Here is a 27,122-nt window from a genome sequence, read left to right as displayed (position 1 = left end):
CACCTATTGAGTCCTTCCCAAGGACCTGGGACAGGCAGATGTTGTTTGATGGTATTAAAGGTATCGTCGCAGGATGTAGGCTGTTCCAAGTAAAGCTGCCTTTTGCAATTGAAGGATGGTGATTTTGTCAATGCTGATGGTCTTCAAGTGGTGCTCCAGATGTTTTGGGATTGCACCTAAGGCATCTATTACTATTGGTACTATCTTTGCTTTCTTTTGCCATAGTTGTTATACTTCTATTTGCAGGTCTTTGTATCTTCTGATTTTCTGCAGTTCTTTTTCTTCTGTTCTGCTGTCTCCAGGTATTGCAATGTTTGCTATCCAGACTTTTTTGTCTTTCTTATCAACAATTCCTAAGTCTGGGGTGCTATGTGGCAGGAATCCTAAAGTTGTTTTAGAATTGTTGCTACTTTGTCATGTTGTTGTTTGTAGTCAGTCTGTGGTGGTGGTGGTAATGATGATGATGAAGATGGCTGGTCGCACAGTCAGCCAGTTGTTTAGACTGGATTTGGCATTTTTATCCAACTATTGAGTCCTTCTCAAGGGCCTGGGTTAGGTAGATGTTGTCTGATAGTTGTTGTTGTTATTAATATTATCATCATCATCATCATCATTTAATCCCCAAAATATACAAAAGCTAAACCCAATCTGAGATGAAATTTGCTTAGACTCAGTGGAACTTCTGAGTAGAGATGGACTGGATCGGACTGTCCATCAAACATGATTATATTCTTATATTAAGATTTTAATAAAGCTCAAATCTGAGAAAAAACAGAAAATGAGGGTGTTTTTTTTTCCTGATCCAAAAGCTTTACTTGCCCTGCAGTTACTTCACCTATTTTTAGAAACTCATTTCTAACAAACATCTGCACTTTTTAAAAAGGTTATCTATTACTGGAAACAGCATTACCCACCAAGTCACAAGCAAATAATAAACAGCTTAGCTGGAAGTGACTACACTCTAATTTCCAGTTTGGTATATCCCTACCTTCACTAAGAGTGCACGGTTTTCCCTCAAAGTCAGAGGGGGAGAACAGGGGGTGGGAAAAGACACCGCATCCTTGGAGATGAGGGTGGCTGCTTTAAAATTAGTCTCGGTTTCAAGAGGAGAAAAAAAACCCCTTCTCACAACAGCTGTGACATTCCACTACTCAGAATTTGAAAGCAGCACTCACATTACAATCAGTTAACGAAAGTTGTGAAGGGAGCCTGTCCTACAGTCATGCTGTCTTCTGGAAATATTACTGCACACAGCTAATGATAAAAGATGCAATATCTCCAAACTGTAATCTCTGGCCGGTTCCTTGACACAGCTAAAATGAAAGGATTACCAGGGAGCAAATCAAAATGCAGTATGCGTAATTTCCAGGGGTTGACACTCACCAGTATTATCCATCGACTACTACAATAAGAATTTTAGATTAGGGCATGAAAAAAAATGTTAAAAAGAAAACGTGCACAATGCTCCTACAGGTGGAAACTTGTCTGTGATGAGTTAAAGGATGGCTTTCGCCCATTTGGTCTGGAAGCCTCGGCAAGCTTGGCTGAAGGCCCCTTCCTCATAAGGAGCCAAAGGGGCATGGCCAGAAGCCAGGCCGTTGGTGTAGTAGTCACTGCAGGGGGAGATGTTCCCTTCTGACTTTTCGGAATGCACTTAAAACCTTTCTAGTTCAGTGGGTTTTGGGCCCAAAATGAGGAACTGTGGGCAACTGCCTAATCTGACGGCTTTGTGGTTTAATGTAGTTTGGTGGTTTAGTTAAAGCTAACCTCATTTTATTCATTGCCCAGAGCCTGTGGACTGGAGCAGTATTTGAGCATTGTAAAATACACACACCCACACCCACAGAGTAATTGCCACAGTAACTAAAAGCAGATTACAGAAAGGATTAAAAACAATGTACTATTTCATGTGGAATTTACTCAGTAGATAAAATTTCCAAGACTTTCAGAATACAGTAGTTATTATATTCAGCAATCCCATTTATGGTTTTTTATTCTTCAAGAAAATGTGCAAAACCCTCAGTGTTTCAAGACAAGATTTTCAGATTATAATTTATCATGGGTTTCAAATGCAGGTTTTGCACTGTCAATTGTATAAAACGATTAGAAAGTTTCTATATTCATGTGCGTCCATGACTTTGAAAAACTTATTATTTATTTTGAGACTAAGTTACAATTCTATAAATATTTCTGTGGAAATAAGATACTTCTAAGAAAACGTACATAATTTTACATATTTGTCTTGCAATGTATTTTATAACCATATCACTTTTTGCAGTAGCAGCATAAAAGATCTGGGATACATTTGTATAGTTAATTATTTTTTCTTGCTATGGAAATGATTACTTGTAAAAAAAAATGCTGAAGATCACTGATTGCAAGTTTATTGGTTAAAATATTGCTGAGTTCAACATACTGATTTATGGCAGTATTATACATAGTAATACGATTTTAAACAAATGAACATAACCAACTTTTTGTGGATAGACTGCCAAACTATTGAGCACCATCATCTTCTGAAACTGTTAGTATCATGGTGGTACGCCATCAGCACACAAGAATACATTTTTCTGGAATAGTTAAGTTCTATCTGCTGCGTCTGGGTATTATTTTCCAGTATTTCAATTATTTTCAGCATGGATACAACAGAAATAGAAACAAAAATGGAACACATACATATAGGAGGTATGGCCTTGATGTGAGAATGATCACATGATGAAAAGTTCAGCATTCCTTTTAATGTGTAATTCATAATGTTTTTGTTTTAAGCCATGTGCTGCTTAATGCAGCTTCTGATCCCTTGTTCTCTATGCAAGCTGATAAACAGTGAGAGAAACTGGATAATCAACAGGTATTCAGGACGAGCTTATGAACTGTTTATGGCATACAATACTGTTCTCATCATGAACAACTGACTTGTTTGTATTTTGGTAGAAAGCACTAACTTTATGAAACTTATTTAATATTAATAAGCCTACCTGCTAATAAAACACTTTTTTTTTTCAAATGCACCATTAGGTTCTACAAAATAGAATTAGATGATCATGATCTTCACTAGAATTAAAGCCAGCCATTCAGCCCAAACTATCAAATAAAATTTCTTAGACTGTTCTCAAGTATTAGCCGTTGCTTTAATGCTTTCATGACTAATGAGGTAAGTGGAGGTCTGACTTTCATATTTTTCCAAACCTCTTCTTCTGACAAGATATTGAGCAAAGTGGGGAAAGAATGTTGAAGGCACAAAGTCTGCAGTTTGACATTGACTCATGATGACATGCTAGAAGATACCAGGCAAACTTGACTGGATCACATCCAGCTATTTGCACAACTGATAGATTTCTTTTACTCTTTGGGCAAATATCTAATATATAATTTAGTCATAATTTGAATCTGTCTTTAGCACTACGTAGAACACACAGAATTTTTGAGAGCTCAGGGTAAAGACATGATGGATTAATGATAACATTGAAAATGTTAATTTTATGTGGTATGGCATTGTAATTGGAGGGCATGTATGACACAGAAAAGCCAAATTCCATTTTCAGGTGATGAAATGCTCATCCTATAGCATTCAGCTTTTTTTTTTTTCATAGATAGCTTTAGCATTCTTCAAAACGATAGCCAGCTTTTTGTTTGGTGGAATTAAAGGGGCATTTTCATGCAACCATTCCTGTGCTTTATTTTTTGCTCCATACTCAATAGTATTCTAATAATGACTATAAATACATTACACATAGGCATAGTGGTGTGGAACATAAGAGTCCAAGAATTCATTATTGATCTAATAATAACTTTCTTTTTTTTAAAAAAAAAGTTTCTAGCTGATATGTCAGCAAAGACAGGCAGCAGGGAATATGGGCAATATTCTGAAGCCAGCCTGGTGGGGTGTACGTTACTAGTATACCTACTAATCAAATATCAAAGCTCTTCATAGCTCGTTGCCCTATACTGGGACTAAGAAGAGCATATTTTACAAAAGTTGTAGAAGGGTTTCAATTATCTTGCCTCAGTGCCTTCTGCAAAGAAATGAAAAGTAAAGTTTACAGAAAAGCTCTATTACAAACACTTTGTGACAACTTGAAGTGAAATTAAAATGTCAACAACACAACATACAATTTAAGCCTACAGGCCTTAATTATTTTCCCTGGAAACCAATTTAAAGACAACTGAGAACATATTAGGTCTTGGAGTTAGAAGAAATGTTAATTTTATTAACATACATATCCACAACAGTACTTTTTCCTTTCACATTAGACTTCTGATAGCTAAAACACACCAACAGCTGTTTGGCTCACCCTGTTATGGATAGATACGCTGCATTTTCGATAAACACTTCTTTAAATTTCAGAAAAAATGGCATTGCTAACAATTCATTGCTCATGGTTCACTGAAATTATGAGCAAAGTGAGATAGAAACTTTTAATATTTAATATTTATCAAATTTGAATGTACAGGTAGTCCTTGCTTAATGACCACAATAGGGACCTGAAAATTGGTCATTAAGCAGGGCAGTCATTAAGTGAGTCACCATGTGACTGGACCAATTTTACGACCATTTTACAATGGTCATTAAGCGAATCATTGTGATTAAGTGAATCATGTGGTGGTTAAGTGAATCAAGCTTCCCCTTGGACGTTTTTTGCCAGAATTCACTTAACAACCGTGATAATTCACTTAATCACCATCGTAAAAATGGTTGCAAATGGCGATCATATACCCAGGGGGGTGCAATGGTTTGTGATAGTCATAAGTGTGAGTACAGGTCGTAAAGCACTTTTTCCAAGGCCATCATAACTTTGAACTGTCATTAAATGAACAGTTGTTAAGTGAGAACTATGTGTAATGCTTTTAAGCATTAGAACAAATAGAATGACCAAATGCATCATTATGTCACATTATCTTGTGGAATAGTATAATGGAAATCCAAAATAGCTGGCTGGGTGACTTTGGGCCAGTCACTCTCTCTCAGCCCAACTCACTTCACAGGGTTGTTGTTGTGGGGAAAACAGGAGGAGGAAGGAATATTAAGTATGTTCGCTACCTTGAGTTATTTATAAAAATAATAAAGGCTGGATAACCCCCCCCCCCAAAATCAGGGGACACTATTGCTTATACTTAAACTGGGTTGCCAATTGTCCTTGACATATGCTATATATAAAACAGATTCAAAGTTATGTTTATATATCAACACAATCTCCTGACTGTTGAAGTTTTTGTACTGCATTAAAAAAGAAATCCTTCAGTGACAATTTTTACTGGAGAGTACAATAGGATTCATGAAAGCCTTATTCAGGAAGAGGAAGCTCAGAAGAGCCCCAAGGTGGGCACAGAACGTTGTGTGTAGCTCTGTGAATCCAGTCCAAAATTTAACAATGTAAGCTCAATGTTTCTTTCCATTTCATATGAGCTACAGCATCAAAGAATCATTATCAGCCAATCTAAGTTCTGAATATATTAAAGCTTCAAAAATTGAGTTGTTTTGTGTACATCAGACTTTGTACACATAACTGTTTTCTATTTAAAATTTGTCTTACTGTAAAATAATGAAATACATTGTTTATAATATAGTCAACTACTAAGAGTGGTAAAAAAATAAAACACTACAATGCTGAGCTTCAAGGAAAAGTGGTAGTACCAAGCAGACCTACTGGTATTCTTGTCTTAATTCTTGAAAAACCTCCAAAGAGAACGGCAAAGAAGATTAATAACTACAAAAAGGGCTTCTTCAGATATATTCAGATTACAGGAAAAACAATCAGTACACTGGATATTCAATGAAGATGGCAAAATGCTAAAAAACAACAAAGAAGAGGTAGACCTATTCAACTCTTATTTTGGCTCAATCTCTCTAATAAGAGGGAAGGTGATCCACAGACAATTGTGAAAAGGACAATGAAGGAAAGGGTTCAAGTTTAAAATTGGGAGAAACTTGATAGTGGAATGTATATGTGTTTTCACTTGCATGCCTTGATGAGTTACGTCCTAAAGTACTGAAAGAACTACAGTACTGGATAGTCAGACTGAAATTTTACATCTTATCTTTGAGAATCCTGGTGAAGTGCTAAGACAACTGAAGGAAGGCAAATGTCCCTATCTTCAGAGAGGGACAAGGAATGAATTGGGAATTATTATCCAGTTAGGATGACACTGATACCTGGGAAGATTCTAAAGTGGTAGGTCGTTGGGAGAGCTGTAGATGTAATATAGTGATTTCAGTAAAGAGTTTGGCAAAGTATTTTACAACATTATGCTGAGCAAGTTAGTTAAGCAAGGGATGGGTGATATCACAAGTAGATGCTATATAGCTGGCTTGAAACTACTCCAAGAGTGCTCATCAACAGTTCTTCATTAAACTGGAGTGAGGCACTGAGTTCCAAGTTTCAGTCCTGAGTCCCATATTTTTAAATATTTTTATTAATCAATTGGATGAAGAGGTGGAAGGAACACCAATCAAATTTGTAGTTGACATAAAATTGGATGGAACAGCTAATACCAGAAATAAAATTCAAAACAATCTTGATAGGTTAAAGAAACAAACTGAGAATAACTGAATGAAATTTAACAGAAACAATGTGAAGTTCTTTACTTAAAAAGCAAATTCTAACGTACATGTATAGGATATGATATACCTGGCTTGATAACAGTACTTAAGAGAAAATATATTCAAATTGCAGTTCAATATGAACTAGTGGTGTGACATAGCTACAAAAAGGCAAAAGCAATTTAGGTTGCAACAATAGAAGTATAGTTTCCAAATCATAGGGAACTATTTCCAATTTAGACTTCTTCAGTCATATCCCATCTCAAATATTATGTCCATGCTTTTAAGACAGAAACTGGACAGGTTCAGAGAAGGATAACAAGAAGGCTTAAGTCCTATGAAAAGACTTTGAAGGTACTGGGCATGTTTGGCTGTGAGAAGAGAAGACTGAGAAGGTAAACAGTAGTATCTCTGAAGTATCTGAAAGCATGTCACACATAAGATCAAATTCTGTTTTGCATAATTCCAGAGTACAGGGCACAAAATATTCAGTTTAAATTGCAGGAAGGCAGATTCTGACTGAACGTTAGAAAAAAAATATCTAACAATAAGAGGAGTATGATAGTGGATGCAAATATCTAGACAAGTAATTGGCTTCCATTAACTGGATGTGTTCAAACAGAGAGTGGGCAGCCATCTGTTAGGGATGCCTTAATTTAGATTCTTGCACTAAGCACAAATTGCTATTGGCCCTTCAAAGTCTATAAGTTTATGTGTGTTTGTTCTGAGTGCTCTATGTTATATAATTAGCCACACAGATGAACCCATTAACTTTGTAGTCTAGACAAGTTGCTTTCCAACTTTTAAGCCCAGTGATGTATTTAATTCTGACTTGCAATACAGGCTCAATCACAAACAAGTTCAAAGTGGCTTATTTGAAAGGCAGTTCTAATCAACAAAAGAATAAAATGTAACAGCAGGATTTGCATGATCCCATCTGACAGTTGAAGTCAATGGCTATATCAGGGAGCAGCAAAACATGGATCAGATGACAGATACTGGCAAGGGTCTCCAAATTCTAGGGGAAAAGCAGGAGTTGATTTGTGTATGAAAGTATTAAAAACTCAGTACAAGTTTACAAATTCCTAGGCTGTAGTCTGTCCTATATTGTTATGCCTCTCTCCTGAGCTGCTTCTTTTATAGTTAGATTTGATTAGGGGGCTTTGAAGAAAAAGCCAACAGCAAATGAAATACTTATCTGCTCATTCTTAAACTTGACAAATTAAAATAGCCAGGATAAAATATTCCATAGAAAGATGCATAAATAAAAAAATATTCAGCAATGCGTTTGGAGACCAAGAATGGACTATTTTTATAAAGTCTTCATTGAATGGCCAACATCGCTGACATTGCATCAAAGTATATTTTAAGCTATTCATACGCAATGTCTTACAAATCTTTAAGATGCATTTAGTGCACAGTAGAACATTAGAAAGGAAAACCATAAATGTGTAAAACATAAGAACATGTGCATTTCTAATATTTAAATGCTCCTTTAAGGGAGAGATCTTACAACAAAAGAGGGAGTTCTCTAGTCTGTTAACAAGCTTCTGCATCTCTATTCATAAGAGTTGCTACAAACACCACTAGCAAAATTTGAAAATTGGATACTTCTAGATTTCATGGTTAGAATTCACTTAAGACATGAAGATTACCTCATGAGAGGCCAGCATTCCAGTAGAGAGGAAGGCAAGCCCCAAATGAGAAGGAATGGCAGCTGCAGAGACATATCCTCTTCACCTATTTCATATTACCATTTCAAGAACCTCAGGAGTTCTTTCTTACTCTGTTTTGCTATATATATCTAGGGAACTGCCTGCGTACATACAATATTCATTTCTGAGTGCTGGCATCAAAACAGCTTCAAGTGGTTACAGGGAAAAGTTAGTACTGAAAAGTGCTGTGTGCTCTGCTAAAGAGGAAAGTAAAAAAATATTCCAGAAGGAAGCAATGCTCCGCTATACTATTGCCATTGTATTGGATGGAGTCATCAAGAGTCAAGATCAACTTGAGATTCTTATCCTGTGTGAATTTCCAAATGTTTTAACCTTTCTTCTTAAACGTTTATTCACATTATTCCAAATGAAGAGTCTCAAAACAGTTGAGGCTCTTGTGTGAAGATAAGATGACCTCCAGAACAGAAGCAACAGGAATGGTACACGCTCCGAGAGAAGCTGACAGTTTGACTGCAAAAGAGGGCATACTTAAACCCTTCTCCCAGGAAGAATGCACCGGGTGCCTGACCTAATCTAGCCTTTTCCAACTGGTCTCCTGAGTGCCAGGACATGTTATTAAATTATTGTGGAAACTGCATTTTTGTAGAATATATTTAAATCAGTAGATTTTAATTATAAAGAACATTGGACAAGTATGCAATGACAAAACCAACACAAAAAGTTCCACAGAATGGTTAAACATTCCTTTGCCTTTGCAAAAAAAAAAAAAAAGGTGGGGGGAATTGAAGCAACTAAAACTGACAAACCAAAAACACTTCAGTCATGTCCTGTTTGCTTATAATTTTTCACTCCCACCCATCTTGGGGAGGGGGAACATTCTAGCTTTTGACAAATTCAAGTCTTTGTTCAGCCTTCTGCCGGTATCCAAATCTCAGAAGGAAAGCAGAATATGGAAGCCTATTATTGTATTTGGAAGAGCCATCATGGATTACTTATTCCAGCTATACTGCTATTATTCCTTCTTCCTGATAGAACTTGTACAATCCATATATTCATAGGCATATAGGGGGAAAGCTAGACTCTTCCAGAATCTACCACCCTATGCAAGTTCTCTGCGTGCACGCACAAGAACATTTCAAAGCCAACTCCTGAGCATCAGGGAATCGGGAAAACTCCTGGGGAAAAACAGTATTCACAAAACCAATCTTTTTACTACCACCCACCTGAAGGGAAGTGAGAACGATGAACTGTATAATTTTGCAGATTTAGCATTTTGCTGCTGACAACATTCAGCTGAGGTCAATGCTTTAATTATGCCTCCAGCTTTAAGAAAGAAAGTTTAATCTTCTAACTATGTCCTTGTGAAGATTCCCTCGTTAGTAAATGGACAAAAGATTAGAAAAGTAAGATGAAAGAAATGAAAGAGTTAAACACTGAAACCAGTTAATAGTTCTCAATATCTTCTATCTGGTAATAAATTATATTATTATCTAAGTATAATATGCAGGAGAAAGTGATCATAAAGAGAAACAATTCTGGGGCATATGATTTCTGCTATAAGAAAATAATGTTCATTCACTTATAACATTCCTTTAAAATGCCCTTTATGTCATTTTGCAGTACAAATAACATCATGTAATACATTATTTATTTTCAAATATGTAGTTACTTAATACAGTATGAAAAAAGAAAACCCCTGCTTGGATTAAGTTTTATTGTTTTCACCCTCCTTGTACATACTGTCAGAAGGCTAAAAAGAGAGAGAGAGAGAGAGAGAGAGAGAGAGAAAGAGAGAGAAAAACTAAAGCAGTTTTCTAAGAACGACTCTGATCTAGGCATTTATTTATTTTTATACCAAACTGAACATTTTTCAGAGTTCAAATCATGAAGCAGTAGGGCACAGGCATCTTGTTTCCACTCAAAGCAGAAATTTTCCTCCCTTCCAAAAATCCCAAACACATACTGTAGCCAAATGCATAATAGAAAGCAAACCTGTACTTGTTGGAAAGCTTTGAGTCTCTTCTTGAATCTGGAAGGCAGAACAAAATCACATCCTCGAGCTAGCAATGCCAATTCCTTTCGTAGATCAGGGTCTTGTCGTAAAGAAATCTCCTTTATCCTCATGCTTTCAGATTTCATATAATGCTTATGCGTGCACCAGTCTGGGCTCTTGAGTCCCAGTAAACAGCAGAGTCCTATTATCACAGAGTGCCACTTAAAGTAGCAGCTGCGTTTTACTTCTGTGTTATTCTGAGAGCCAGTTCAACATAGCCTGCTCCATACATTAAAAGGGAACTTGCCAGGACTGCAAACACAGATCGGAAAGTAACTTAGGAGCCTGTCTCTTACTCCGCACATTCCAATGTCTTAATGGTATGGTATATACGTGAGCCTCTTATAAAAGTGACACGTTAAACCATCAATAAAATAATCCTCTGGGTTAGTAAAAACAATGAGGGATGAACAGTCCAGAGTAGTCTATTTAGTATTAAAGTTTGGAGGCACTTCTGAATTTACAAAGGCCTTTCACATATTCTTATATCCTAAAAAAAACTCAAGTGCAAGAGAAATTATAGAGCAATGTATAACAACTTCTCTTATGAAAGAAAGCTGCAGTTACCAAGCAAAAAAATCTAAATCCATTTTCAAGGACAGGTAATATTGACCAACTTTTTATTATCATCCTTGAAAAAGCAAAAACGTATTTGTCTACCTCCTGGTCCTATCACAAACCCTATAGAATATAACTACAAACAGAAGCCTAATAAAACATTGTTCTTCTTGCACACTTAAATTAAAAGGAAATATCCCCGAAAAGCTTACATTTAATATGGAATGTTGCACTGGCTAGATTTTATCAGTGCCTAAGTTCTCCCTTATCCAGTATAGGTCTATTTCATTTTATACAAGCAATAAAACTGAAATACTGTATGAATAAGAATCAGCCATGTCAACTGAACCAAGTTGTCTGCATCCTCCCTATAAGACCAGAATAAAACAGAATAATATTAATATTTTATGACTAATAGTATCTTATTCAAAATACATGGCTTGACTTTATAAACTTGATCTCCTTTAGTTTTCGGTGTTTGCAATTATTTTTTTAGGGAATTAAAATATTTCCATAAAAGATATTCTTTTTTGAGATTTAGCAGTTAACAGAATTTCTCCAGAATATTTTTACCATATGGTTGTGGTTAGAATCAACTAACTGACAAGTAGAAGTCAGTTGGCCCTCCATTCTTAACTGACCACTAGGTTCAAATCCACCAATGAAAATTAGGTGTATAAGAAAATTCTCTTTTTTCCATTGGTGGCTTTGACTTCTGTCTGAATCAGATTCCAAAGGAAGAAACAGAAACAAATGACATTCATGAGCAGCACACACAACACCCCTCCTTCCACAAATGGGTAACCACCACTGTCTTCTGCCTCTATCTCCTTCCAATCAACTTTAAAGTCAGACTGAAGAACTGACTTCAACAGACCCATATTACACATAAGAATTACAATATTTACTGCCCTTTCTTTTTAATGGCTTGCTCAATTTTGTTATTTATAGGAATTGTGTAAATTAACTAACTAAATAAAACCATATGATTTGGTAAAACTATATATACAGTTCTATCTAGCACTATTTTCCCTTTGACTGTTAGAAAAAAATAGGCAGAGAAATTTATTTAAATACTATGTGAAGTAGTTTGCATCTATAGAGAGCAACTCTGAACCAATGAGCAGGGCTAGCCCAATGCTTTTGACTCATCCTTCCCCTTGTCACCAAAGAGCATAACACTCAATAAATAGCATAAGCAATCAACAGCTAACTGAGATGCTATTTTCTCATATTCATTTTTAGTATCTGTCACTTCTTGACTTCCCCCTTCTGCAACTGTTGCGAAGTCCTGGGCAACTGATGGAGATCAGAAGGATCACTATCAAGTGGAATGCAGGGGACATCACCCAGCCAAGGAGTTGCGTTTTGTGTGGCTCTAATTTGGTCCAAATTGCCAACAGTGCTCTCTGTCCAAGAGCATAGCTGGGACAGATACTTTTGAAAAACTGGCAGCCAGGGAGTTGCCTAATTGGTGGAGCCCTGCCAGGAAGAACAGTTTACCTCCTGAGCAAATTAGCAGGCATATATAGAAAGAGAGGTGAAAGTTACGTGACCTATGAATAAGACATCTAGTAAAGTGGATCTGGTTCATGTGTTCTTATTAGGTTGGTAAAAAGCAAGAATTCACTAACATAGAAAGAACTTAACACAAAGCAAACATCTGATGCACAAAATAAATTTTATGCTTTAAGTTTTAATGCGAAGTCTTAAGAGGCACAGTACATTTTGACCTGTGGATCAGGAAACATACCTAAAGGAACCCCAGTCTTTTAAAACATCTATGCTCATTAACTGGACTGTATAAACAAGGCAGAATGCTAGTGCTGCACTGTGCATGTATTTTATTTCGATCCTTTTAACAGGCCTTTTGCAGAAAGAATGTCACAGCTTTTCTCCTCTAGGGGTTTAACATCTTAAACCACTTTCAGGCATTTATTCAGAAGTGACAAGGGATCACAATGAGCCCCCACCATCATCAGATAAGGCTACAGCTGGCAATTGGCAAAACTGATCTTCTCCCATGTTTTTGGTTATCTGCAGAACAGCCAGTTAGGGCAGTGAAGGCAGTGGGCCCTTAAGAAAGATTCCTTGTGTTGGAGCATTCTGCGATCTCGCTAAAAAAAAGTTACAGCTTCCTCACCACCCAGCTTTTTGTTTCCTGCCACAGTGCTGGGCCAGCATGAAGAGTTAAACAATCCCAAATGTAGGATTCATTGCCACCATGGTGAAACAAGGGAGTATAGCACCTCATTTAAAAAAAATTATAACATAAAAAAAAATTATAGCAATTTATATAGCCAATATAATACTTAACACCTCATTTGATTTTGAGAAGAAACCACTGATGATCACTTTATGAGTACTGTTTGCAAATAAACTGGGAATCCATGTTATGCCATTCAGTCATGTTTAACTACTTTGTTAAAACAGAATGTCATGGGGAACTTTGCAAATGCTTTTAAAAGCCAAGTTATGTTCTGTCCTCAGCATTCCCACAATGTATTGATGGAATTAGTAATCATCCAAAGTTCTGATGTTTGGTATCATCAGTATGCTGATGATACCCACCTATACGTTGCTACCCCAAGCCACACTACTTATGCTGTTGAAGTCCTGTCCCAGTGCCTGGAGGATGTGAGGATCTAGATGGAAAAAACAGGATTAAACTTAATCTTAGTAAGTTTGTCCTTCAGGGTTGTCTACTCCAGGGGAGTGTCTTGAAGGGGTGGCACTACCCATAAAGGAGAAGGTCCATGACTTGGGATTCTTCTGGACTCACAACTCCTGCTAGAAGAGTAGCTGGAGGCTGGGACACCTTACCAGGGATGGGCGGATCTTGCTACATTGACTCATGCCCTTGCTATGACCTGCTTAGATTACTGCCACATGTTCTACATGGGGCTGACTTTGAAGATCACTTGAAAGTTGCAATGGTCTGTCTGTTGATTGGTGTTTGCTAGTGGACCATATTACACAAATACTGTGGGCTCTGCACTGGTTGCCAATAAGCTTCTGGATGTAATTTAAAATGATTAACCTATAAAGCCCTACTTGGCTTGGTGCCTAGGTATCTGGAGTTATCTCCCATTGAAATTGGCCCAGCAGTTCAACCTACCCAGGAGAAACTATTAGTGGTTCCCCACTGTGGGGAAGTGTGGAAGGATGAGGCTTGCTGATACTTTTCAGTGGCTGCCTGATCCTTTGGAATGCTGAACACCTGGTTTCTCCCACTACGACTGTCTTCTGGAAGTGGTGAAAACAGAGCTTTTCCAGAGGGCATTTGAGTCTTGATTCCATCTTAGTTTGCTTATAGTTTGGTTGATTAATTTCATTTTATTAGTTTGTGAAATTTTTATTTGTATGTTTTTGTTTATTGTATATTGTTTTTTGTCCTTAGGGATTAGACGACCTGTAAATGTCAATAACAATAATAAAAATGATGATGTCAACCTAATTCTTCGCTGACAATAGTTATAACACAATTCTGTGTAATACAATATAGTAGAATGCAATATACAGAAATGTAATATAACTACTTAGTATATCTTCCTTTTTGAATCAGTACATATTTATATTAACTGATCCCATGATGACAATGACTGGTTAAAAAGAGAGAGAGAGAGAGATAAGAGAATTGAAAGAATATGAGTTACAGAAGATTGGCATGATGACATGGTTTTGGAAAATTGCATCTTATCAATAAACAGCCTCACTTTTACACCAAACCTTTTAAAACTGCATTTAGATACTGACATTATTTAAAATGAAATATTCGATTATGAAACTGACACCATCTTAATATAAAAAACACATATTAGGTTTGTAATCCTATATGCATCTATCTGAAACTGAATTCGACTAAAATCATTACAGCTTGTTTCTAAATTGATATGTGTACCTCTGCACTGTAAAACTGAGTGTCTCAGGTCAATACAGATAGTCCTTGAGTTATGACCATTCATTCAGCGACCGTTTGAAGTTATGACGGTGCTGAAAAGATGGACTTATGACTAGTCCCCAAAGTTACAGCTGCTGCAGCGCCCCCGTGGCCACATGATCATGATCTGGGGGCTTGGCAACCTGTTCGCACTTACGACTGGTTGCCAAGCACTCCACAATCATGTGATCACCATTTGCAACCTTCCCCGCTGGCTTCCTGCAAGCAAAGTCAATGGGGAAGCCAGCAGGGGAGGTCGCAAATTGCTTGGGTAAGTCTCCCCCACCCACCCCAGCCTTTCTTCACTCACATGCACTGCACCCTCCTTCCCCCTTTGCTTGTTTGCTTGCTTGCACACACATCACCCTCCTTCCCTCACTTGCATGCACGCACCACGCCCTCCTTCCCTCCTTCACTCACTTGCATGCATGCACTGCGCCTTCCTTCCCTCCTTCACTCACTCGCTCCAGCACCCTCCTTCCTCTTCACTCGCTCACTCATATGCACGCGCTATGCCCTCCTTCCCCCTTTGCTCGCTTGCACGCACCATGCCCCCTTCGTGCTGCGCCGCAGCTTTGGAGCTTTGCAGGAGGAAGGAGAAAGCCTCACAAATGGCTAGCAGCATCCAACGTGAGCTGCGGAGTGTGCGCTGGAAGCACCCCTGGAGAGTCCTTGAGTGAGTGAAGGAGGGAGCAGTGCACATGAGCAAGTGGAGGCAGCGGTGCGTGAGAGTGAGCCAAGGAGGGCGCTGGTGCATGTGAGTGAGTGAAGGGGGAAGGAGGGCCATAGAAGCCCCTGAGCTACAGCATGGCAAGCAGCCCCAGAGCTGCATGGTTCTGGGCCTACTTGCTACCCTGCAAGGCAGGGTGCAGGATGGCCAAAAGGGCAGAGATGGGGGGGAGATAGGCAGGTGGAGGGAGTTGGAGGTAGTCTCTTACCTTACTGAGGCTCAAGGCAGGGAGGGAGCAAGTCTGGAATAGCTTGGATTGGGATGGCTAACAACCGGTGGAATTTGCTTAACAATGGCAATGGGGAGTGCTGGGATTGCCATTGCTGATGCGGTCACGTGATGTCTCACTTTACAACCGCATTGCTTAGCAACGGAAATTCCGGTCCGAATTGTGGTTGTAAGCTGAGGACTACCTGTAATCCTCCTTTAATTATAGCTTCAGAACATTGCCCTGTGTACTCTCTTCTGTTCTTTCCATGAAGTCCTGCAACTTAGAGAATGAAAACCTGGGATGCAAACCCAACTTCTTAAAAACCACACATATACTTCAACATCTGCTCTAAATTGAGCTCACCAGAAGTTCAGAACACTCTTATGGAAGAATGCCAAGCACACATACAAATATAGACCAATTGCCTTCTCTCACTGGGATCTATACTCAAAACCTAAATAAATGCAAATATCTGTAGAAACACATAGCGTATATGTTACCTCCTACAGCATTTTAGAGGCAGGAGTACAAAACAAGAATGGACCACATTTGAAAGGTCATGGGTTGCAACTGAGACTTCTGACTTTTTAAAGGGTTCTGTTGGACCATATAGTGACATCACTGGAAGGTAAGAGGCTGAAATTTTCCAGCCTTTATTTTAAAAATATTTTAAAGGGTGGGAATAGGAGTGGGATGTCTCTGGGAAGTAAACTGTTCCCATTCTTACTCATAAAAATCCTGAAAACAGCCTGAAATTGGCCTCAAAACCACTCTCCGAATGCCAAAAAAAGGCCAAAATGTTTAAATCTAAAGTAATAAGCTGTATACCTTCCAGTTCTGTGTTTATGTAATTTTAGACTGCTGGGAAGCATCCATTCAACAATTTTGAAAACTATGTTCCAGATTCCTTGGTGCATCTTTAATGAGATGCTATCTGGGATCGCTTCTTTTGAAACGCTTGTGGGAATTGGCAACTTCAATTACTGGCTAATTCTCAGTTCTGGATCCATGGCTGGTTTGATTTTACAGAAGGGTATTTGTCATGCTGGAAATGGAAGATTGTCTATGACAATGTGGATGCTCTAGTCAATACTCCATTTTTCAAGAGGGCTAAAGCAAAGGTTAGACAGCAGATGCTGAATACAGATTTTCAAAAAAACATGCATATTCCTTTCTCCTTTCAGAATGGAAACTGAAAGGCAAGATTCTACCTAATAAGAACTGTGGTATCAGAATTAAGGAGAACTCTGAGAGATAATTATTATACAATTATTATATGACAGAAGATCTGAGCATCAATCAACAAATTAAAATTACAATATTTGCAATATAACTAAGATGGTACATAAAGTGGCAGTTGGATGCTGTCCAAATAGAATAGGTCATGCTTTTTCAGCAACTGTGAGTTCATATGCATGCATCTGGTTCCTGGAGGACACATATATACCCGAGAACAACCAGAAAATTGCTACCACCACCCTTAAATTTCATTGTGCAATCAACAGACACTACATCCCATTTGAATTTAAGGCATGTATCACAGAAACAGCGTCCAGCTATGTTATCTATAAGTACTGCATCCCATTAGAAAAGGTCAAACCTAAATTTTTGAAAATTATTTTATTGGTCCAATGATGCATCTCAAATGGTACTTTGCCTGGGAGGAGAGCAGAGCAGATGCGAGACATAATCATTTATTAATTTTCTACCTGCCTTTTGTCTAGCTGACACTCAAATGGGCTAATAGCAATTAATGGCTATAATTAATGCTTACTTGGCCAAGCCTAGTGCCTATAATTCTTCAAGATAGTTTTCAATCTGTCTGGAAGAGGATAACAGAGGCAAAAATCTATTCTTATCCTTTTGCCCTGATGCTCATGGCTGCTATGGGGTTTCAAAAAGCCAGTCAAGCAATGTGTTAGGGTCACTGACTTATAAAAGAATTCATGCCTAATTTTTAGTTACTATACCCTTGGCATCAGCAGTAACAATTACACTCTAGCAATTCTTCTTCCACCTTAATTAGAAGAAAGCCTTTATTATGACTCCTTTTAACATTTGTCATTGGCCCTGTTTGAAGACAAGTTTTGACAACTGCCTGTATTTTGAAGACGTCTACCTATATAGCTTGGGGCGGTAGATATGGTGGCCTGCGTGTTGCTTTATTATAATCTTTTTGACTACTTTAAATTTAATGTAATAAGTGTCTTACAAAAACGGCATACATTCTTTCAAAACAGAATTGACAGATATTCAGAAGTTTAACAAACTTGGTTCTCTCGCTGCTTCTACTTTACAATTATTGCAATTCTTCCATGAGAGCAACACAACCCCTCACTACATCTCACTCATAAAAGCTATTGGTACCATAGCCAAATCGCTGTTCATGGCATTCACTAAATTAGCGTGTGTGACATGCCAAGACATACAAATGGAAGCAGCTTGTTGTCTCCTACTTGTACAGTACAAAGCATTTTAATGTTTACACAAGATCTAATTAGATAATTGCTTTTGCAGATTAAATGACCAGAATATTGCCTTCTTTGTGATATGTTACTACAGTTGCATCCTTCAGTAATCATCTTCATTAGTCTTTTTATTCTTCATGTTATGAAAAACAAAGTTAATGAGCAAAGATGTTCTACAATTATTAAAATTATTATCAAGAGGCATTTGATGCTTTTCTTTTCTTTGAAAACAATTACTGATATACACTATAATTTTGAAAAAAAAAATCCTTCCAGTAGCCCACAGAATCAAAGAGTTGGAAGGGACCTAACAGGTCATCAAGTCCAACCTCCCGCACACTGCAGCATTCATTACACCATCCCTGATAGATGACTATCCAGCCTGTTTGAAAACCTCCAGTAAAGGGAAAGTAACCACTCCATAGGGTAACCTATTCCAGTAATTGACAGCAGACACTGTCAAGAAGTTCTTCCTTGTCTAATCTGCATCTACATCTTTGAAGTTTTGTCCCATTAATTCTAGTGTTACCCTCTTGCACAAGTGAGAATAAGTCAGAACCTTCTACAATATGATAATCCTTCAGACATTTGAAGATAGTTATTATGTCCCCTCTCAACCTTTTCTTCTGCAAGCTACACATATCTAGGTCTTTTAACCATTCCTTGTAGGATGTTTCAGTTTCTAATCCTTTCCCCATCTTGGTAGCCCTTCTCAGGACTTGCTCCAGTTTATCAATGTCTCTTAAACTGGGCTGTGGAAAACTGAACACAATACTCCAAGTGAGTCCTGCCCAAGGCTGAGTAGAGCCAGATACAGTGGGGCAAAAAAGTATTTAGTCAGCCACCAGTTGTGCAGGTTCTCCCACTTAAAAAGATGAGAGAGGCCTGTAATTTTCATCATAGGTATACCTCAACTATGAGAGACAAAATGGGGAAAAAAATCCAGAAAATCACATTGTCTGATTTTTAAAGAATTTATTTGCAAATCATGGTGGAAAATAAGTATTTGGTCACCTACAAACAAGCAAGATGTCTGGCTCTCACAGACCTGTAACTACTTCTTTAAGAGGCTCCTCTGTCCTCCACTCGTTACCTGTAGTAATGGCACCTGTTTGACCTTGTTATCAGTATAAAAGACACCTGTCCACAACCTCAAACAGTCACACTCCAAACTCCACTATGGCCAAGACCAAAGAGCTGTTGAAGGACACCAGAAACAAAATTGTAGACCTGCACCAGCCTGGGAAGACTGAATCTGCAATAAGCAAGCAGCTTGGTGTGAAGAAATCAACTGTGGGAGCAATAATTAGAAAATGGAAGACATACAAGACCACTGATAATCTCCCTTGATCTGGGGCTCCATGCAAGATCTCACCCTGTGGGGTCAAAATGATCACAAGAATGGTGAGCAAAAATCCCAGAACCACACGGGGGGACCTAGTGAATGACCTGCAGAGAGCTGGGACCAAAGTAACAAAGGCTACCATCAGTATCACACTACGCTGCCAGGGACTCAAATCCTGCAGTGCCAGACATGTCCCCCTGCTTAAGCCAGTACATGTCCGGGCCTGTCTGAAGTTTGCTAGAGAGCATTTGGATGATCCAGAAGAGGATTGGGAGAATGTCATATGGTCAGATGAAACCAAAGTAGAACGTTTTGGTCTAAACTCAACTCGTTGTGTTTGGAGGAGAGAGAATGCTGAGTTGCATCCAAAGAACACCATACCTACTGTGAAGCATGGGGGTGGAAACATCATGCTTTGGGGCTGTTTTTCTGCAAAGGGACCAGGACGACTGATCCGTGTAAAGGAAAGAATGAATGGGGCCATGTATCGTGAGCTTTTGAGTGAACACCTCCTTCCATCAGCAAGGGCATTGAAGATGAAACGTGGCTGGGTCTTTCAGCATGACAATGATCCCAAACACACCGCCTGGGGAATGAAGGAGTGGCTTCGTAAGAAGCATTTCAAGGTCCTGGAGTGGCCTAGCCAGTCTCCGGTTCTCAACCCCATGGAAAACCTTTGGAGGGAGTTGAAAGTCCATGTTGCCCAGCGACAGCCCCAAAACATCACTGCTCTAGAGGAGATCTGCATGGAGGAATGGGCCAAAATACCAGCAACAGTGTGTGAAAACCTTGTGAAGACTTACAGAAAACGTTTGACCTCTGTCATTGCCAACAAAGGATATATAACAAAGTATTGAGATGAACTTTTGATATTGACCAAATACTTATTTTCCACCATGATTTGCAAATAAATTCTTTAAAAATCAGACAATGTGATTTTCTGGATTTTTTCCCCCATTTTGTCTCTCATAGTTGAGGTATACCTATGATGAAAATTACAGGCCTCTCTCATCTTTTTAAGTGGGAGAACTTGCACAATTGGTGGCTGACTAAATACTTTTTTGCCCCACTGTAATTACTTCCCATGATCTGGACTCTATGCTCCTCTTGATGCTTATCAAGATGTCATCGGCCTTTTTTGCACCTGCATTACACTGTTGGATTATTTTGAGCTTGTGATCCATTAGTATACTCAACTCCTCAAATGTGCTGCTCTTGAGACAGATTTTCCCCATCCCGTACATGTTTATTTCATTTTTCTTACACTGATGCATGACTTTATTTTTCTCTCTGTTAAATGTCATTCTATTTGTTTCCACTCACTGTTCTAGTCTAAATCTTTTTAATTTTTTCCTTCTCTTCCCAAGCATTAGCCACCCCTTCTTGCTGTGTATTGTCTGCAAATTTGGTAAGCATTCCCTTGACTCCCTCATCCATATAATTTATAAAAACACTGAATAGCACTTGGCCCAGGACAGAGCCCCATGGCACCCCACTTGAGATGACTCTCCAGAAGAGTGGGATGAAGCTTTGTCCCTAAATGTTCTTCATGTATTTAGTCTTCAATATTACCTCATATTTAATTTGAAAAACATAGGATCAGATCTTTTTAAATGTAATATATTTGTTCAGTTTGAAAAGAATGTTCAGTAAACCTTTTCTGTACCAACACTTTGCTTCAAACTCTGTAGCCTACAGTAACACTCTCACTTATGGTCATGCAACTGATCCAAATTAAATAACTTGCACTGTCTGTGTGATGATGTTGTTATGTACATAAAATCACCTGCCCGTCTCTGCAAATGCCTTGCTTAGCACATTATTCATTTTCATCTGCTATGGATTACTAATTCAGACAACCATCTAATAATAAGGAAAATGCTTTTGCACAAGGCCGTATGACAGAAAAAATTCACACCATATACTAAAACGCAAACAACCAGATGGTAAAATATCCTATCCAGCATTAAATTTGTTGCCTGTATTCATCTAATGATTGGAGACCTTCTAGACTACATAGTCCACTTGACAAAAATTTTACTTTTTCTTTTCAGAGCACAGTATTATTAATTATAATGCTTCATATGGCAGGCAGATTAGTAATATCAAGATTAATGTCCACAATCTTACAGAGTACAAACCAACATTGTGTTCTATTTTTTTTCTTAATTCATAAGCTATTCATTATGGGAATAATACTTCAATTAATTAACTGGCTTCAAACCCCAGATTTCAACTTCTCAATATTTAAACTCTATGCTATCTCACTAATTTTCATCACCAGCTTCTTTGTAAAAGCCTATAATTGCCCTACTGAAACTAGCACTACACAAGGTGCTATTAACCATGATATAAAATGTGAATTTAATTTTACCTTATAGTAAAGTTTAAACTGGTCTTGATATTTCATCACCAAAAATATTCTTAACACAACATGAACATCGCATTTATATTTATGCACTAAGATGACAATAAATTTACTGTGATTTGTAGTTTGTACAGTTTTTCATCAGCAAAGTTATTCTAGAAGGAGTTAGTAGAAAACTTTGAGGAAAAGCAACATGGAGCTAATGGAAATTTAGCCTTCCTATCAAGTACTGTAAAGTTACTACTTTCCCTCAGTTTTACCGTACCTGTAACATATGAATAGCATTACATAATCAAGCTTGAGAACTGCAGCTCATGAAAACAAGATAATTCAAATCCTAAACCAGAAAACAAGTGAGTTGTTAAAGAATATACTTTCTACAGTAAGAAAAAATAATCATGGTAATAAAATTAGCCCAGATTCTGTCGTTTTAAGAACATTCTATAGAATTCATCAACCTAGATGAATGGAAGATATGCTGATAAGTAAAAGATTTTAATTAAAGCAGAAGTTATTACTGAAGCAATGTCTGAATTTCTGTACCATCAGTGATGCTTGATATGCTATTCACTGGAGAGGGAAAGGGAGAAACACTAGCAGCCGAGGCAAGCTGATAAGCAATAAAACCAGTATTGCCAAATTCAAAAATAAATTTCGGAGTATAACTAGCCTACAACTGGATGAACAAAGGAAACGATATCAGCTTTATGCCATTCTGAGTGTTGCCGCAACTGTTGGATGTCCTGATCTATTAAAACTTAAAGAACTGAAGTTGAAGAAGACCACTGAGAAGGAATAGGCTTTCAAAAGGCAAATACGGTGCACTATGCTTGATGAGTGAAATACGTTCATATCTTGGCCCACGCGGGCGTCAGGAAAGACATTTCTACTTGGTACACACAGAATAGGCAATCTTCTAGCTTATATATCTCAAGAACAACTTGACTGCTAATATTACATTGGCACTACACAAAGTAACTAGTTAAAACCAGTTGTACAGTAAATTATGAGATTAAGCATTTAATTATGTCTATTACTTGCCAACATAAACAATGTTACACATTGAATACTCTCTCTCAGAATGAATGTATTGTATAAACACATTTTGGATTAATAGAATTAACATAGATGGCACAAAACAAAATTATGGTGGCACCACAGTAGCAATTTTCTTCTGTGAAGTACTTTACTACGTGGCTTCTGGTTTAATATTACCATCAGAATACAAGCAGTTCCACAGTAATTCCCATAAAAATTCTTGCTAAATAATATTTGATGTCGCTTTAAATGAAGGATAATTATTTGAAACAAATAAATATTTTTGTGGGACAGATACCATACTCTATTTTAGGTGAAAAATTTATCAACAACTATGGAGAACATTGTTAATAATTGCAGATAAAACTGACATTTATGCAACAACATACCAATCTACCAAAATAGCTTCTTGTTACAATTCAAGTCATCTGATCTAATTTAATAGATGATCAAATCATTAAGGCACTTACACTTCTGCTGTTTGAAGATCTGCGCTTTCCTCGAATAGCAGAACAGCTCCTAGGACTTGTTGGTGTACTGAATGGGAGAGCCGCAGAAAGGTGAGTAGGGCTTGTTGGAGTCAAAGGAGACATCAGAGCGCCTAACATGCTTTGTTTGGAGACACAGTTAATTTGAGTAAGAATATTTTCATTGTTCCCAGCATCACCGCTACATATTTCAATCTTCTCTTCACTGGTTATACTTCTTAAATAGTCTTTGAGCATCACTTGAGTTGCAGTTTCACTTAACCAGCACAAAAAGAGCTCATCCACTTTCATTTTTAGTACAGGCTGCAAAACTTTCACAGTTGGCATCTTGTCCTCCTCTCAATTTATTTTTTGGTTGAATGAAATAGATGAGCTTCTCGATTCAGACTGAACAGATTTCCACCTGAAAGATAAAGTACCTGTTAAAAAAGATTTCATTTAAGAATAATGATAATAGACCTCTATCACAAAAGGCCCCCCAAGTTATTCTAAAATGTAAAGATGCAAAACAAAATAGACAATGACATTATTAACAGAGTTTTACATGTTTTAGATTGTGGTGTTACAGAACATGAAGGCTAACATCTTTCTCTCTGTAATTTGCCAACTGAGGAACAAGGTAGCAGTATATTTTTATAAAACATTTAAAACATGAGAAAGAAAAACAATTTTATGTTGGGATACCAGATCTAGGTTGAAAAATTCCATAGGACCAATAAATAGAAGCAACGTTTCTCATATTTCTTGCTGCCATTTTGTATTTGTATTTTTGCAGCCCAGATCTAGCAGGCCATATGAAGAATCCATCCTTCTCAATTATTCATTTTATTAGGTTTATTTTAACCTGGATATAACTATCAGGGCAAATACTGCAAATTGTGTGCAACAAAACTTAACAGCATAAACTAGAATTAAACAAACAATGAAATCCCAGATTTATTAACTTGCAAGGTCATTTAAGGCATACCACTCTTCAGTCAAACTTTTATCATACTCAACATAGCCTACCTTAGTAAACTCAAAAAAATGCTATCTATAACTAAGTCCTATGAAACACGGACCAGGAACGCTGGCATGGATTCAGGTATAGTTAGCTATGTTCATATTTTGAAAAATTCAGAACTGCTTCAGACAGCAGCACCTTTCTGCTACTAATTCAAGTAGCCACATCTGTGTTTGATCAAGCCTGAAAAAAACAAAACAAAACAGGGCCCTGTTTTAAGGAGCCAGCTCATTCAATTCTTAGTGCAAAAACATCTTTTGTCAAGCTCACATGGAAGCCTGAAAAAAAGTTGTGGATGTCTTAATGAACGACTGAGCAGTACTCTGCCTGTCTGTGGCCTGAAGCACTTTTGACTTATTGTGCACAGTATTATTCTGGACTTCAGTGTACACAGTATATATACTGGGCTTCAGCCCCCATTCAGCTTTAATAAGAAAATTGAATAATTTAATAAGAAAATGCTTTAATAAGAAAATGGCAAAGTTTATGATCTATATCCTTTTATTTGGGAGTAAGACTAATCGAATCCATTTTATTCCTGACCTGATATACACGTATACATCAAACAGTGCATGACTAAAATACTTCTACTTCATCTCTGAGAATGAAAAAGTACGTACGTATTCGGTTACGTACAACCAAGAGTTCTAGCGTTACCAATAAAATATACTGTGTAGCTATTCCATCTTTTCCTCATTAATGAGGACTTTTTAGCAGGTGATCATAAACAAGGGAAGCAATAGCGGTATGAAACTTTTTTTAAAGTCAGTGAAAACAAATATTTCAATATCTCTGTTATTCTGGGTAGCATTCAGAAGTGTATTTAATGTTTGTAAAACACTTGGGCAGATCAGCCAGGACTGAGTTTTCCTGGCTAATTAGACCAGACATATGGGAATAGATTGTAATCACTACGTGATTGTTTTTAAAAAAGGCCTTTTACTATATTGTTTCCCTCAGCCTAGCGCTTGGAAGAGGATCCCGGAGCTGGAGCGCTGCTAGCTGAAAATTTACTTTAATCTTCTGCAAACAGTTCGTGCCACGCCTGGGCATCCTCCCCCCGCCCATCCTAAAACAGGTCCAAAGGATTTCATTTTTTGGTAGTTGTTAGCGGCTTCTTCAAAAGCGGAACAGAGCTCGTCTACAAGCAATGCCAACAAGGCTTTGGGCCTTATATTTTCCCGTAAGAAAGGAGAAGAGGAGACTTTCCCCAGGTTGAATCCTGGAGAAAAGCAGTTGGTGGAATCGTGGCTAAAACGCAGCCCTTCCGCAGAAGGTTAGCCTGACTTAGCTGTTGGGGCGACTCCAAGCCCGTTACTTGTCCCAGAAAGCACAGGAGTGTTTATAAATAGGATTACCATATATCCGGATTTTCCCGGACACGTCCTCTTTTAGCCCCAGTCGCGCTCCGTCGGGCCGGAAAAAAAGCACATCCGCCCGAAATGTCGGGGCGGGGAGGGTGTGGAGCAGCAGCAGCAGCCGCCAGGCGGAAGCGGGGCGGGGCTTCCCAGCGGCGGCGTCTGAGATAGTGCGTCACACCCGCTGCCTCCTAATTGGTGGGTGGAAGAGGAGGCGTGGCCGGAGAACGCATAGAAATACATTTTGAAAAGTTGCTGTGGCTCGGAGAGGTCGTGGGAAGGGGGCTTTGCTGTTGGGCGAGGAGCGGTGTCTTCTTGCGTACGGCCGACGCTGATTTAACGCGTGGACTCTCGTGGTTCCGTGTCACTGATTTCATTCGGCAAACGTTAGCCCTCGGGGACTTGTGACCAGAACGTGTGATTTTACGCAATAGATCGCGGTGCACGTTGCAGGAAAAACGCAACAGTGGCCGAGAATTGTGATCTTTTTCGGAGCGGACGCCGGCTTGGTGATTTGTAACCACAAAGCCTGGTTCAGCGCTGCTGACTCTTCCAAGACTGTTAGCGAACCGCAGATCTCTGGAGAAATGCTTAATGTTTCAATCCAAGTTCAGTCATTGGAATAAACGCCGTGCCTATTAAGGTGATATCAGTTCTCAGTCACGCTCATGAACACAGACCCGTCTTTTTTTTTCAGCTCTAGCTCCTTAAAGTGACAAGTCCCATTTTCTCCCGGAAAATCCTCCGTGGCGCCCCCTCCATGGACAAAAGAAGCGTTCTCAATGGAGGCGATGATGTTATGATGATTTTATGATTTTATAAGATGAACATCTACATACTATTCAAAAGAGACAAAAGACCAGAAGATCGCCTCAGCCGCATTCAATCACCAGCAATCATCTCTAGCAATCATCACCCAGATAAGCAAAGGTCACCACCAGGCACACAATCAAGCAGTCAACAGATGCTAATCAAGGAACTACCAGAGGAGCAAAACAAAACCCCCACTCCACCAGCACTGGCAAGGCAGGCCACAGCACATAAATAGAGAGCAAACCCCATCCCGTTCTAGCACTGAAGATGTTACCTAGCCGGGTAATGAAACGTTTGCAAGAAAAGAACCAAGCCCAGAGAACCCCAAGGACTCCACAGAAGCATTCTCACGTTGCCAGTTAGGTTACATTTAGTTTTGCCTGAGGGTCCCACCGGGGCAGAGACGTGGTTTTGCCCATGAATATACAGTTAATGTGATTTTGTGTAAAAACACGGATGTAGCAACACATTTGAGATTTCCAATAACAGACACTGGTTTAGTGACTGACTCAATTCGTCCCGTAAACCTTGA

At 38.4% G+C, this 27,122-nt stretch overlaps 1 protein-coding gene across 4 annotated transcripts in view; it reads right to left on the bottom strand.

Annotated features, from left to right (window-relative positions):
• Positions 1 to 26,448, bottom strand: part of PPP2R3B (protein phosphatase 2 regulatory subunit B''beta) — a 43,829-nt gene extending 17,381 nt beyond the window's left edge. The window contains exons 1-2 of one of the 4 annotated variants that reach the window (XM_007427317.3): positions 25,778 to 26,448; positions 23,399 to 23,835 (exon numbers count right to left, since the gene is read on the bottom strand). In XM_007427317.3, coding sequence (XP_007427379.1) covers positions 23,399 to 23,743 — 345 coding nt within the window. In that variant the 5' untranslated portion in view covers positions 23,744 to 23,835; positions 25,778 to 26,448. Of the gene's footprint in view, positions 1 to 10,209; positions 11,628 to 23,398; positions 23,836 to 25,777 lie in introns of those variants that run through there. The other 3 variants (XM_007427316.3, XM_025166120.2, XM_007427318.4) reach the window with 3 other exon arrangements.
• Positions 26,449 to 27,122: the final 674 nt, after the last annotated feature.

The sequence above is a fragment of the Python bivittatus genome, unplaced genomic scaffold (assembly GCF_059951505.1).
Source record: "Python bivittatus isolate LINGU-HERP-01145 unplaced genomic scaffold, Pbiv_v1 ctg000350_np1212, whole genome shotgun sequence".
Lineage (NCBI taxonomy): Eukaryota > Metazoa > Chordata > Lepidosauria > Squamata > Pythonidae > Python > Python bivittatus.
This window is presented reverse-complemented; position numbering and strand designations above follow the sequence as displayed.